At 37.0% G+C, this 14,689-nt stretch overlaps 1 protein-coding gene across 1 annotated transcript in view; it reads right to left on the bottom strand.

The window, feature by feature from the left end:
* LOC124527277 (60S ribosomal protein L9-like) overlaps positions 1-14,689 on the bottom strand; it is a 79,706-nt gene that overhangs the window by 64,036 nt on the left and 981 nt on the right. The window contains 2 exon segments of the mRNA XM_047100463.1: positions 10,576-10,672; positions 12,087-12,190. Coding sequence (XP_046956419.1) covers positions 10,576-10,672; positions 12,087-12,190 — 201 coding nt within the window.

The following is a 14,689-nucleotide window of genomic DNA, read 5'->3' as shown; positions in this document are numbered from 1 at the left end:
CAACTGACTCCAATAGTTGGCAGTCTAGTTAATTTAGTTTCTTGTGGACTATCTATGTGTTAAAAGAGGAAGATGATAACTCCAAAAAACCTTGAAGAGACAAACCTACTTTGCATTTCCTCATGCATGTTCCATCAAGCCAAAAATATCAGAGAAGATAATATAGCATCCATGGCGTCTGTCTTCTCCAAGAAGGAGCTCCATAAAGGAGCTCCAGTGACCATGTAACTTTTTTCACTGTCCGTAGGACTCACTCAAAAAAGATGCTCCAATAATCATGAAGAATCTCTGAGTATATTAGTTTCCTGTGACCACTGTAACAAGTTATCACAAACTTGGTGGCTTCAAACAACAGAAATTTATTCTTTTACATTGCTGGGGGCCAGAAGAACAATGTCAGTTTCTCTGGGCTGAAATCAAGGTATTGGCAAGTCTGTGCTTCCTCTAGCTCTTGAGGAGAATCCATTCCTTGTCTCTTCCAGCTGTTGGTGGTTGCTGGTATTCTTTTGCTGTGATCCTATCACGCCAATCTCTGCATCCACCTTTACGTGGGCCTCTCCTTTTCTTGTCTTCTCTTCTGTCTCAATTTCCTTCTTCCTCTCTCATACGGACACTTGTGATTACAGCTAAAGTTCATTCAGATAATCCAGAATAATATCCAATGTCAAGATCCTTAATTTAAGCACAAATGCAAAGACTCTTTTCCTTTATAAGGTAACATTGGTATGTTCCAGGGATTAGGACCTAATATCTGTGGGTGGTCATTATTCAGCCGACTACACTGGGCATCACCTAAAGAGCTTTGACTTTTGTCTAATAATGTAATAACTGAATGACTTTGGGCTGTTTTTCTTGGAAAGAGGAGAAATGTGTTCTATACCCGGAAAGAAAAAGATGGGCTATGAGCAGCTGCCCCACTGGCATCTACAGGAAGCATGGGATTAGTGTTTGTTCAATGAAAAATGAATGGAAATGACTGATATATGTCATTCTGGGCCAAAGATATTAGTAACCTAGGGTTCCTCCACAATAGTCTCTTCTTTTCTGCTGGTTGGATTAAGACCAAGAAAAGTGAATCATTGAGCCACAGAATAAAAGAACTGAGTCTCTCAATGAGTATATGGGAGAAAGGTATCTGCCAATATATCCCAAACAGGATGAATACAAAGAACTATACATTTGGAAATATCATAGTGAAAATGCAAACACCAAACAAAGTTCTTAAACACATAAGAGAGAAAAGGCAGACTACCTACAAAGGCAAGATAGATTGAGTGATAACAGACCGATTAATGATGGAATGTTCAACAGTAACAAGGGAAGGCAGAAGATAATAGAAAGACAAAGTGTGAGAAGAAAATACATACCAACCAAGAATTGTGTATCCTGCCAAACTCTAGTACTAGAACAAGGGTGAAGTAAAGACATGTTAGAAATCAAAATCTTTGAATGTTTATCACCTAATGAGAGGAACTTCAAGTGTACTTCAATGAGAAGAAAATTGATGATAGAGTGACAGTTAGATCATAAGAAATATTGAACAAATAAAATGATTAATGTGTCTATAAATATAAAACTTGCCTGTACATGTTATTAATTATTATATCTAATTTTGAAAGTTAAAAAAAAAGGAATAGAACTAAACTACCCAGTAGTTAGAGCATTGGAGTTGCAAGACTATTGTATTTAAGTCAACTGCCAATTAAATTTGTACACTCTAAATTTAGATTCTATCTCCAGTTGCAAAAAAGACCTGGCTGATGACGTCAATTAAAAGAAATAATCATGAGACGCCTGGGTGGCTCAATGGGTTAAGCATCCGACTGTTGATTTCGGCTCAGGTCATGATCTCACTGTTGGTGAGCTCGAGCCCCTCCTTGGGATCTAGGCTGACAGTGCAGAGCCTGCTTTGGATTCTCTCTTTCTCTCCCTCTCTGTCTCTGCCCCTCCTCTGCTTTCTCTCTCTCTCTCTGTCTCTCTCTCTCTCTCTCTCTCTCTCTCTCTCTCTCATTTTCAAAATAAATACTTTATAAAAAATAAAATAAATAACGAAGAAAACTACTTACTGTTACAAAATACATTTATTTTCATTCAAGAAATTAATGAAACAAGCCATCAATCAAACAAGCCATGACAGCTGGAAGGGATTTACCACTTTTTATTTATTATTTGGCCAGTCTATTTCCTTTGGCTATTGTCTATTTACAGCTGATCCTTTGTTCACAAGTATTCTGACTCGAAACAGAAGGAGGTAGTCATAATAACCTCACGTAACTGTCTGCAGCAAGATCAGTGCATTCCGGAAACAGACAGGGAGTCCAGTGCTGTTCTTATCTGTTGGATGTCAAACTAAGCATTTTATGTTAACTAGGGATTTGGGCATATTTGATATGTCTTGCATCTATTGTTTCAAATTAACATCAACCTTATCAGTGCCTTTATATTCAGAATAAATTCAATGTATAGAACAGATGTTACTTGTTTACAAATTTTCTATCAGGTACTTATCAGTATCAATTTTTTCAGAACTCAAGATTAATCAATCAGAAGGTTTCCATTAATTGTGGAGTAATGTTCTATTAGAGAATGCACCCTATAAGAAGCATATAGAAAATCTGGACTAATGCAAAAGGGCAACGGAGAGTGAACTGAAGCAGACAGAATTAGATGTGGAGTATACCCGCAAGAGAAGGTAGTGGAGCGATATGAAGTAGGCACCTATTTCTATAACTTTTAGCCTAAAGTTAATTGTAGTCTTTGAGGCCATCCAGTGGTAGTGGGGGGCACTTGTAAAAAATCACACTATCTCTGGCTGAGAAAAGCCAGAAAACTGATAGCAGGAAAATACTACTGAAGTGAGAAAAGACTGAGAGGGAAAAAGACAGCAAAAGAACATAACATCCATGTCTCTAACCTCTAAACGAATTCAAAATGGCCACCTCCCCGACGTACTCTGCTGTACAACTTCCAAGCATCTCAGCTTCTGTCTTCTAATTTGTGTCTTCTCCATTTAGCAAGACCACCATAGTCTGCTTGATTTCCTATTTGTGAGAGATTAAGGACTTCTTAGATCTTTCCTGGCCTGGACATACCACAGCTTTGCCCATGTGCTTGATCTTCTATATCCCCAGGACTATGTCACAGCTTTTTAAAACCCCATATGAACACCTTATTCTCTAAATTGTCTTTTGTTTTTGGGCCAGCCTCTTGTTTGCCACAACTGGTATGTCACCACCTCAGTGAGCTACCTGGATGTTAAAGAATTGTCACTGATTGTTTTTTAAAAATGCTCTGGGCATACGACCACATAGCAAATTCTGAGTCAATCCAAATAAAAATAAGTCCTTTGAGGTGGGCTTTCCCAAGTAGCTAGCTGCCAGAGTGAAGTAGTAACAATTATCTGGGGATGAGGCTTTTTGGAGAGTACCAAACCCATTCTGCCCCCTTCAGAGGTTACGTAGACCCTGGTTTTCAAGGCTACGATAGAGCAGGAGGAGGGGACAGGAATAGGGCAGATTAAAATGCCAAAGAGCTCATTCTTCTTACCAAGATTGTCATTTTTGATGAGTATACATTTCTTAGGTTGTACAGTCCTTTGATTAATATCGAGTGTTAAAAAAAAAGTTGGTTTTGATCATTTTCTCTCATGTTCTCAAAGTTTTTATGGAGGCATATATTTTTGGAAGTTCTTACTCCACCATTCCAGAAGTGTTTTTTCTCCCATATATTTACTTTATATTTTGTTTGTCATTCTTTCTTACATTTCTAATTGCCATTTGAAATTTTCGATTTTGCCTTGGAACTCCTTGAACCTATTTATTACACTTATTGTAAAGTCCTTATATGATTTTTTCATGATCTAGATCTCCCATGTATCTTTTTCTAATGTTTTTCCCCTGTCATTTAAATTCAAGGTTATGTCTTCTTTTATGCTAGTTTTTGTTTTTATTTGCTTTGTCTGATTCAGCTTGCTTCATATTATATAGAAAGTTAGAAGAGACCATATTCAGAGACATACTCTGAATGACGTATCTTTTATTTCTAGCAGGCAACCCAGCTAAGGATGCCAGCAAGTCACGTTACTTAGCTAGTGCTCCAGAGCTTTCATGTAGCCACACGTACATTTTTGTTTGCAGATTTTTTTTTAATTCAAACAGGAATGACTGCTCTGAAGCAAATGATTATATCATTCACAGAAATAAAAACTGCACTCAAAATTTTAGTTATTGACCTTAGGTTTCTGAATGGGGTTGGGAGAACTATTTTTGTTTGTTTTGCTTTTGTTTAGTTTTACCTCAAGGAAGAGTCATTTCCCACCAGGTTTATGGAATCCAAAAAAGAGAATGTTGGCATCCTCATGCCACTGGAGACCACCCTGGTTAGAGTCAAACCTGGTGACCCACTGTCTTTGCGTGCGGTGCCCAGATTTGCATTCTACAAAGGTTTTCTTCCATTTTTAAGCAAAGGAAAGATTTGAGAACATTTGCACTAAAGGAAGAGACCAAAAAGATCATCTAAACATTGGCTGGTATATTAGTTTGCTAGGGCTGCAAAGTACTGTAACAAAGTACAATAATTTGAGTGGTTTAAAATGGAAATTTATTTTCTCATGTTTCTGGAGACTAGAAGTCCAAGAACAAGGTGTTGACAAGATCGGTGTCTTCTGAGTCTTTTCCCTGTGTCTTCACATGATCTTCCACGTCGACATGTCTGTGTATAAATTTCTCCTTCTTATATGGTCACCAGTCATACTGAGCCAGGGCCCACTTTAATCACTGCATTCTCTCTTAGTTACTTCTTTAATAACTCTACTTACCAATAGTCATACTCTGAGGTAATGGGGAGTTCGAACCTCAACATGAATTTTAAGGAAACATAATTCAAGTATAATACCTGGTGTAATGGATCTTGGCTCTCAAGGAGAAAGATCATTACTTCCATACATTGGAGACCATTACAACTTAGGATCAAATCCATAGAGCTCCTATAGAGCCTTCAGAAAATGGCTCTTCAAACTACTAAATTCAGGGAGAAAGTCTAGAGACAACTTCCCCCAGGAAATGTCAATGGATTCTTATGGCTAAGTCCCTGAGACTGCCATACTTTTCTGCCCTTTCAAGGCCTGCGTGTTCAATATTTTCTTGAAAGTAATGAGATATCTCAGTATTTTTTGAAAACTATTTTTTTTTTCCTGAGGGAGAGAAAGAGGGCACAAGTGAGTGAGGGGCAGAGAGAGAGAGAGAGAGAGAGAGAGAGAGAGAGAGAGAGAAGCAGGGGTCATCCGTGGCTTGTGTTTTACCCAAAGCAGGGCATAAGCTCACCCAATGGGGGGCTTGAACTCATGAACTGTGAGATCATGACCTGAGCCAAAGTCTGATGCTTAATGACTAAGTCACCTAGGTGCCCTGAAAGTTATTTTTTTTAACTTAAAACTATCTCATCTTAACTTTATAATTTCAGAAAATAGAAACTTAAAAATGCTTTCACTTCTTTACAGACTGTTAAAAATAAGTAAAATACTTATAACTTTTCAAAAGAATTTTATATAATTCCATTAAAGACTAACCCTATGGGGAGCATACATCTTCAGATTCCTTACTACTGAAGTATCACAAGCATTAAATTACCAAAATAATAGACCTCACACTGTAAACACCTCATTTCTAGGGCATAAGAATATTTCAAGGAGAAGTTAAATTTTTTTAACGTTTTATTTATCTTTGAGAGTGAGCGAGCGAGCGAGAGAGACAGAGCTCAAGTGGGGGAGGGGCAGAGAGGGAGAAGGAGACACAGAATCAGAAGCAGACCCCAGGCTCTGAACTGTCAGCACAGAGCCTGATGCAGGGCTCAAACCCATGAACTGGGAGATCATGACCTGAGCTGAAGTCGGATGCTTAACTGACTGAGCCATCCAGGCACCCCAGGAAAGTTAATTTTTTAAATTTAAATAGTAGCACATTATTTAACATACATTTTCCAAACATCTACTATGTAACTTTGCATAGTTTAAGACAGGCTTTGTGGTGGTTACGAAACAAACAAAATAAACCCCACTAATCCATGGGCCTATCTTCAAAGGGTATATAATCTAGTTGGGGAAACACTAAGAACATGAAATGTTACATGGAACACTGAGATTCATCCTTACACTGAGGCCATACTATCCTCTGAATTAGTATGTATTATAATGCCAAAGAAAATGTAAGATTTATTAAAATGTAAGGAAAAATAAGACTACATTCAATTCAACTAGAAATAGGGGGATTTCCAGCAAGGTCAATCATTTATGATACAGATAGTTCAAAAGAGTAGCTAAAAGCAGAAAATATTTTTAGTGCAAAATAAAGGTTTTTAATGGTTATAATGATAGGTCCTACATTTCTGTTTCAATTCCAGAACAAGAATAGTTTATTTTTTTTATTTGTCTAAGATATGGGAGTAAAGAAAAAGATCCCAGGAAAAAATGTTTAGAAACATTTTGTCCATCCTATTCTTCTGATTGATTGTGTAGCCTTGTATAACTCCAAAGAATAAGATAATAAAATGTTGTCACTTAGTACATACTGTTTTGTAAAAATGTGAATTAAAGATATATATCATAAGGGATTAAGGTGTTTATAATAGTGCCACCTTAGAAGAAAAAGTAAAACAGCTTTTAAAGTGAAAGTACATATATTAGAACAAGTATATTAGCCTTTCTTCTTTTTCTACCCCATTAAAAAAAAAAAATCCCTAAATACAGTATTATGACACCACCTACTGGGAATTTAGAACACAACAATCACATTCTTGCAGGGTAACTGTCCCTTCTTCAGCTATAAGCGCTTTTAAAATAATTATCAATAAAGTGATCAAAAGGCCAGTATACACACATTGGTAAAGGCGTAGAAAAATTTGACAAATTTGTTAATAAATTTTCACATTAGGGGGACCTCTAGTACAACCATTTCTCGTCACTTTTTTGAGTACTGTCAGCCAGGATGATCATACCTAGATGAACTAGTTTGGATTGATGAAACTGACTATAGACATTTCAGAACACACATTTATTAACCTGCAATGAGAGATAATTGCTTGTAAGAATTTGGTTCTATTTTTGCATCAATATACTTGAGAAACCTAATCAAATCTAATTGGATAAACATGTGTCCCCGATTGCATTTTTCTGGAAGCTCACACTGAGGCAGAATTTGTGTGCAGAAAACAGACGATCACCTGTGGGAGTGATGGGGGAAGATAGGACTAGATAGAGAGAGAAGGCTAAGAGTGAGGGTCAAAGCCTTCGCCAGTCCAGTGGGGGAACTCTGGAGCATACATGGTTCTGTACTGGGCCAAAATGGCATGACCTTTATACACTCCGTGCATCTGTGGGACCCCAGTGAGGGCAATGCCCTTGGATGAAGCAAGCACTCTGCACTGAGGCAGACCCTACAGGACCTGCCAGCAAGAAGTGCCCCCTGCAAAGGGGATCTAGGCAGCTCCTCTCTGTTCCCACCTCAACATGGGATAACAAAGAGGTTCTAAAGATTATTTTAAGGCCATATTTATTGGAAGTTTTATCAGTCTGATAAATGTGATCACATCTTGCTATTTCAACCCTTCTACTTTCGAAAATTCTTCCTTCCCTAATGTATAACCGCTGTCAAAACGGAGGCAAATTCTTTTCCAGCGTCAATATCTGAAAGGACTCTTGATGCCAATTTCTCCAAATGTTTATATTTACCTCTTGGTCATGGATTATATAAAATCAATTTAAAAATCACGTTGCTCAGGGCCAACACTTTTCATTTTCTATTTTCAGTCCTTGTGGGTATAAATGGCTTGCCCCACAAAGGATTTGAATTTGCCACTGACGCCAGATTCCTGCTGCCACTATCAACCTGGCACCACTTCAAGGGGAAAAAAATCACATCTTGAGGTTTTTCAGATCATGTATACAGTGTCAGGTCTAGACTCAAACCATATCCACAGATAAGGAGTTTGTGGCTGTGAATTTCTCCATCCATCCAGAGTAAAGGATGAAAAAGACATGTTTCTTTACCACCTTCCTTGGGGAGAAGCTTTTCCCCCTTTTCCTAATGTTTTTCCTTTTTCCTCAGCTTTATGCTCCCTCCCCTGCTTACTGGCTTGAATTAAGTTTCATGGGCCCAAGGATCCAATTTGTGGTGGGAGGAGGAGCTTTTCAATTAAAAAAATAAAGGTAAAATTATGTAGAAAAGTTAGTATTTACTGGAATAGGAAAAGGAATAGCAAAAACTATAAAAAATATGACACATACTAACCAATATAATTAAATCTGGTCATCTCAATAATATTTTTTCTGACATTTTTGGCCACATGTCTTCACATGTTAATGATTTTGTAATATTTTCTATAGGGAGACTAGGAAAGTAATTTAGTCTTCCTTTTGGCATAGTTGATCAGAACTATGATCCAGGCTCACATGATTCTTGGCCATTAAAAATATTCCTCACTTTCTTCCCAGCCTGAGGGATGCATTAAAACTGTTCTAATCTTGTATCCAGTATTGTAAGTATCTTGTTAATGAGAGTCCTTTCTAACTGCACAGTACCTGCTGAATTCTTGAAGCCATTCCATCATGCCTTCTGTCCCCACCACTCCACTCAGATAATCCTTGTCAAGATAACTCACCCTTCTGTCCCCGTTTTACTCAGAAAAACTTATAGGTGACCAGTTCCTACTTGTAGAAAAACTATTCTTAGACTAAGAGACATAAGACTTTCCTACTTCACTTCATATTCTTCTCTATTTCCTGTGCTGGTTTTCTCTCAAATATAGCACCTTTTATGCTCCTCAAAAGTCAGCCCTGGGCCCTCCTCTTTTCTCTCTATATCATCTTATTACATATCATGGAAATTCCTTTGGCTTTAACTGCATCTCAGAGCTGATTCTCATATTATTATCTCTGAGTGATAATTCTGCTCCAATTCTAAACTTATATACACACAGAAAATGAAAACATATCAGATCATATGAAATTGGAAGCAAGTCTCCCCAGTGTCTTTTTTCAACCATACATCATTCCTCCCTCCTTGAAGTAGCCATTATCCTGACTTAATGGCAATCCTTTTCTTGTCTTTTAATTTTACTATTCATGAATGAATTCCTATATATGTGATTTTACCCAGGGTATTTTTGAACATTAAAAAATAGAATGATACTATATATGATTTTGTCTTGCTTCTTTCACTCAGTGTTATCACAGAAGAGTCACCTATGCTGAAAAAGATAGCTGTCATTTGCTCCTTTTTATTGCTGTATAATATTCCATTATGGGAATATACTACAATGTATCAGTTTCCTGTTGATGGATATTTGGGTTGTTTCTAGTATGAATAGCTTTTAAGAAAATTTTTGTATGTGTCAACTGATACACATATACCCAATTATCTTTAGGAAAAATACTTAGGAATTACTGAATAATGTACTTATAACTCTAGACGTTTTAAAATAATGTCAAATATTAAAATGTTTTCCAGAATGGTTGCACTAATTCACACACCCACCAGCATAATTTGAGTGATCCTATTGCTACATACACATCCCAACATTTGGTAGTGCCAAAAGTTAACTTTTTTTTTTGCCAATCTTGTGGGCGTTTGGTGCGATCTTGTGGTTTTAATTTGCATTTTCCTGATTATTGAGGTTGAGCACTTTTCCATGTGTATCAGTCATTTGGATTTTTTTTTTGTAAAGACTCTGTTCAAGTCTACTTTTTTATTGAATTCTCAAGCATTCTTGTATAATAGATATTGTTTGTATGAACACACACACACACACACACACACACACACACACACACCACATTTGCTTTGTGGCTATGTGTTTCTTACATGCCTTCATCATAGCCAGAAGGGTGTCAACTGTTAAAGTTGTAAGTCCATTTCCTAGAATCTCCTTTTCTATACGGCTGCTAGTTAGCATTGGTCAAAGAATCACAATATTGGGAAAGTAGAAGAATTAGCTTTTATTCTCGAAGGCTATTGGTTAGACGTGGTGACTAACACATGGAGAGGTGCCAACACATTCTAGTTTGTATCTGCTCTTCTCCACTCTACACCCAGCTCTTTGACTGCTAACTCTGTTGACTATCAGTTGCCCCAGGCCCATCATCATGGTAGAGGTGGTAGTTAAACAAGCACACCTTCTCATAGATCAGCCTGTGAGCTTTCTCTTTAGGACCCTGCTGTAGCAGCTGGGTATGATTGGCTTCCCAGGTTGACTGGTCAGTGACACCTTCCCTAATTTCCCAACTAGAATTTCACCTCCCAGATCCTTCCACAATTGTGTAGTTTTAATCATCATAAGTATCTTTTCTCACAACTCATAGCAGTTCTGCTTCCCTCGTTCAACCTCGTAAGTGTAGTTAGTTATTGATATCAAAAGTGCCTCCAGGGTCACAGAATCTTCAGCATGACAATCTCTATTATCTCTAATCTGATTAAAGTGAATTCATGTTGCTTATCATAAAGGCACTGGTATGAAGGGGACACTGATAGTCCACTGATTGCAACCGCAAAGTTGTGACTTAAATTATCACCTGAAATCACTTACTGTTAAATGACTCCAGAAGGCAAGACTTTGACTTGTAAGTAAGTAGCTGCTGCCATATTTCAGTGGAACTGGAGAGTAAGGGTTACTCTGAAGTGCACTGAAGAATTTGAAGAAAGAAAATGATGAGCTCCAGACTTTATCCTCAAAGTCTGGATAAAGGACAAGAAAGCTTCTGCAGTGACCCTAAAGGAAACCCTTGTCTCCTGTATCCTCAAGGCTGTTTCTAAAACCATACCCAAAGTTTAATTCTGTGGGTGGCACAGAATTAAAAAGCAAGTTGAATTCACAGTTCTCTTATGTTAAAATTAGGTAATTGATTGGGGAAGAGTGGGACCCTAAAAATTGAAATGGGGACACACGAGCAGTTTCCAAAGAAGCTGAGGACCTTGAACCCTAAGTTCTGCTAAATAAGGGCAGCTTCCCTCCCCTGTCTGAGCCTAGATACCCCTTGCTTGGAGAACCTGTAATGGTCTCCTCTGAGGTAGGGAACTGCTGGTGTTTTTCAATATTTTCACACTTACTACCTCTCACAGCTTACAGGTCTACAATCAGACTCAAGTCCCAGTAGGCTCCAGCGTTCGACTATGGAGTGTGACCTAAGAGGAGACATCATATATAAAAGTAATGCAAAACTTTGTCAATTTATATTGAGAGAAATCTAAGGACTATGTGTGAAATGGGTATTTAATCAGAGTGAGGGAATATACTGTTGGATTGGGCAGAATCTATAGATATGAAGCACTAAGTAGAGACTTTGGATTCAATTCTTGGTTATGATGTCTAGGAGCAGCTGTAAGAGTTTTCTCGATTTGTTGCCTGAAACTTGGACCCACACATGGCCAACACTTAACAAAGTTGAGATGGCAGAACTCGCTTGGTTTATCATAAATGGAATTGCCCAAAAGTTTAGGGAGACTGAAATACTGGAGTAGATTTATTATGTAAGACCTGCTCACTCACCTACTATGTCACTGGAGAGTCCAGAAAACACTCCATTTATTAAATCTTTGGAAAACATACTAATGAAGTCATCACGAACATTCTTGGAGAACTCTTGTGGTTATTCTCTGTGCATCAGAAATGACAATAGGAAATGCTGCCCTCAAAATAGGTTCCCAGAACTCAATGTGATCACAAGACAGGTAGGAGTCCTGTAGCATCACTGAAGCAGCAGAGACAAGGTGGTCATGGTTACTTTAATGACAGCACAGCCAAAGTAACTGGAAGGTGTGATCATGGCAACATCTAATTGTTATGATGCCATAGGAGGGAAATAGCTAAGTAGCCAATTAAACAAGAAAAGACTATAAATCTGTTGAATGGGAGTTTGACTTGAATCACCAAAATGAAGAGTCATGGGCCCTCAGCCAATTCCAAAATGTGAAAATGGTCCCAGAGCCACATGAATGAAGGTGAGACTTAGTCCCCTTACGAAATTTTCCAATTTGTGTGGCAGAAATATCCATAATAAAAGTCATAACCTTCCCTTAAAGGAACTTGTGTCCACTTACCGAGGTGACTGTGCATTGGAGGAAAGGATATAATCAAGAACTTCAGGTATAATGGACACCATATCTTCACTAATTCCTGGAGATGCAGGAATGCTGTTATGGTACTGGGAAGAGTAGGAATTTATGATTAATAAGAGTTTGGGGTTAGGCCCATCTTAACGGAATTCTACTCCCAGCAGCTTTTTCCCCAGGATGATTTCTGTCCTTATGAAATACAGTTTTGCTTTTGACCATTTTTTACTTTCCTTGAGGGTTATACTGCCCTACCCGCCTCTGACTTCTTGCAACCCCATAGTGCCCATGGCTTTTGTATTCATCAACCCCATAGAGCCCATGGCTCCATTGAAGCAGATGGAGCCTTCTCTCTGTTTTGTTAGTTGTTCTCAGATCTACTTGGAGAAGATTCCAGGCTGGGGATCTTCTTACTTTATGGATATTTATTGGTAATTTGTTTTCTGGAGGTCTTAAGACACAGAATTTCCCTTTTTTCTTTATTCTACTAACTCCTCACATCTGCAAAACCTGCCAAAGTTTTGCCAAAATATTGTGGTTCCCCAGTTTGGCTCAATTGATTTGTATTTTGTAATTTATGAGAATGCCTTGTCACTTATTTTTGTTGAAAATGTTGTCTGTTGGTTTTTCTTTAGCTATCTTTGTTGATTTTTTAATGATAAACATCTGGGAACATTTCAGAAAGTATGTCATGCTTATATTACTCAAGCCATAAATTTATTACTTACATCATTTTATTATTGCATTTCATTCTCCACATTGCAAATATCCTCCCCCCCCCCCCCCATTGCCCTGTCTTTTTACTCTTAGGGAATCTTTTGAGGCTAGAATTCTTAATTTAATGTAATTAAGTTTATCAAAAATTTCCTTCATGTTTTTCTGTTAAGAAATCCATTGTTATTCCAAGATCTTAAAAATATTCCTTCCTATGCTATCTTCTAAAATATTTATAGACTTTTGTGATTTAGCCATCATGGAAAAGTTGGTAACAGAATAACTTTCCTGCCATCAATAACCCTAAAACTGGACATATCGAAACAACTCATTTCACTGTTTGGACAATAGACAGTATAAGGTTGCAGTAACTGAGGGCAGTGAAGCACACCAGGTAAGCTTTCTTTTTGGAGACATTTTCAAAATACGGGGTAAAGAAAATGCAACCCAAGCAAAGAGCAGTGTCTTCCTGTGAAATTTCCGGTATTACTGAAAGCATACTAACATTCCAAACTGTTAAGCTTACACAATTTTTATTTTTCAAAGAAATGAAATGACTTCTTTGAAAAATGATCCTTATTTTTAAAATAAAAACAAAAATTTTTAGTGTTTGCTAGCCCAAATTTTAAGTTAATTTTATGTGTTGGGTGGAAGTGTGAGTACCGCATAATTTTTGTAACTACTATAAGGAGTAGGGGCTGTTATGATTAGTACTTTATTTCAAGACTCAGGCTGATGATTTATGCACACTAGCTTCCAAAAGAAGGACCAGGCAAAAATCTAGCTATTTTTCACTTAAAAGATATTATTTTTTTTTGTTAAGATCAATGTTATGTTGATATTCTACCATTTTAAAATATTATAAATTTTTTACCATTTCAATTTCTAATATGATAAATATCAATAGATATAACTTGTGCAAATAACAGCTTTTTTAGGTTCTCAAAAATTTTCAAGTGTGAAGAGGTCCTGAAACCAAAAAGTCTGAGCATGGCAATTCCATTCCAAAATATTCAGTTAGAAAACTTTTTTTTTTTTAAGTTGGAAAGAGAAGCTCATTCATAAAAACATTAAAACTCCAACTGAGGGACATATGAACCTAATAAAAGGACAAATAATATTATTGGATAATAAGATTCACAATTGTGAAGGCACCATGATTTCTCTATATGTCAATTTATGTAGGTCAAAGTAACTACAATCAAAATGCCAATAGGATTTTTAATTTTTTAATGTTTATTTTTGAGAGAGAGAGAGACAGACAGACAGACAGACAGGCAGAGCTTGAGCGGGAGAGGGGCAGAGAGAGGGAGACAGACTCCAAAGCAGGCTCCAGGCTCTGAGCTGTCAGAACACAGCCCGATGTAGGGCTCGAAAACCACAGACCACAAGATCAAGACCTGAGCCGAAGCAGTATTAAGGATGTATGTGTTGGGGAGTAACACTTAATGTGTTAGATAGGAAAACAGTTATTAGTTATAAAATATTTTAAATCAATGTTAAAACAACAGTAATTAAATTAGTAATGATAGTTGAATAGACAAAAACATAAATTGAACTGAGTGTTTATAAATATCAAATATAAAAATTTATTATCTAGTGGAGATTACATTTTAGATCAGTAAGGGAAAAGAGGAATTATTTTATAAATGGTATTAGACAACTAGATAATCTTGTTAGAAATTTGTGAATCTTTACCTCACTCCTTAAATTAATATAATTTCCAAATACATTAGGAACCGACAAAAAAAAATCATAAAAATATCAGAAGAAAACATAGATGAGTATTTTTATAATCTTGGACAGGGAAAATTCTTCCTAGACACGATATCAAAGGTAGATATTATAAAGTAGGTTGTCAACAGATTTGATTACAT

Source organism: Lynx rufus, unplaced genomic scaffold (genome assembly GCF_022079265.1).
Source record: "Lynx rufus isolate CCGP_SWC_20201006 ecotype Redwood Valley unplaced genomic scaffold, mLynRuf1.p SCAF_5, whole genome shotgun sequence".
In the NCBI taxonomy this organism is placed as follows: domain Eukaryota; kingdom Metazoa; phylum Chordata; class Mammalia; order Carnivora; family Felidae; genus Lynx; species Lynx rufus.
Note: the sequence above shows the minus strand (reverse complement) of the source record. Positions and strands in the feature narration are given on the sequence as shown.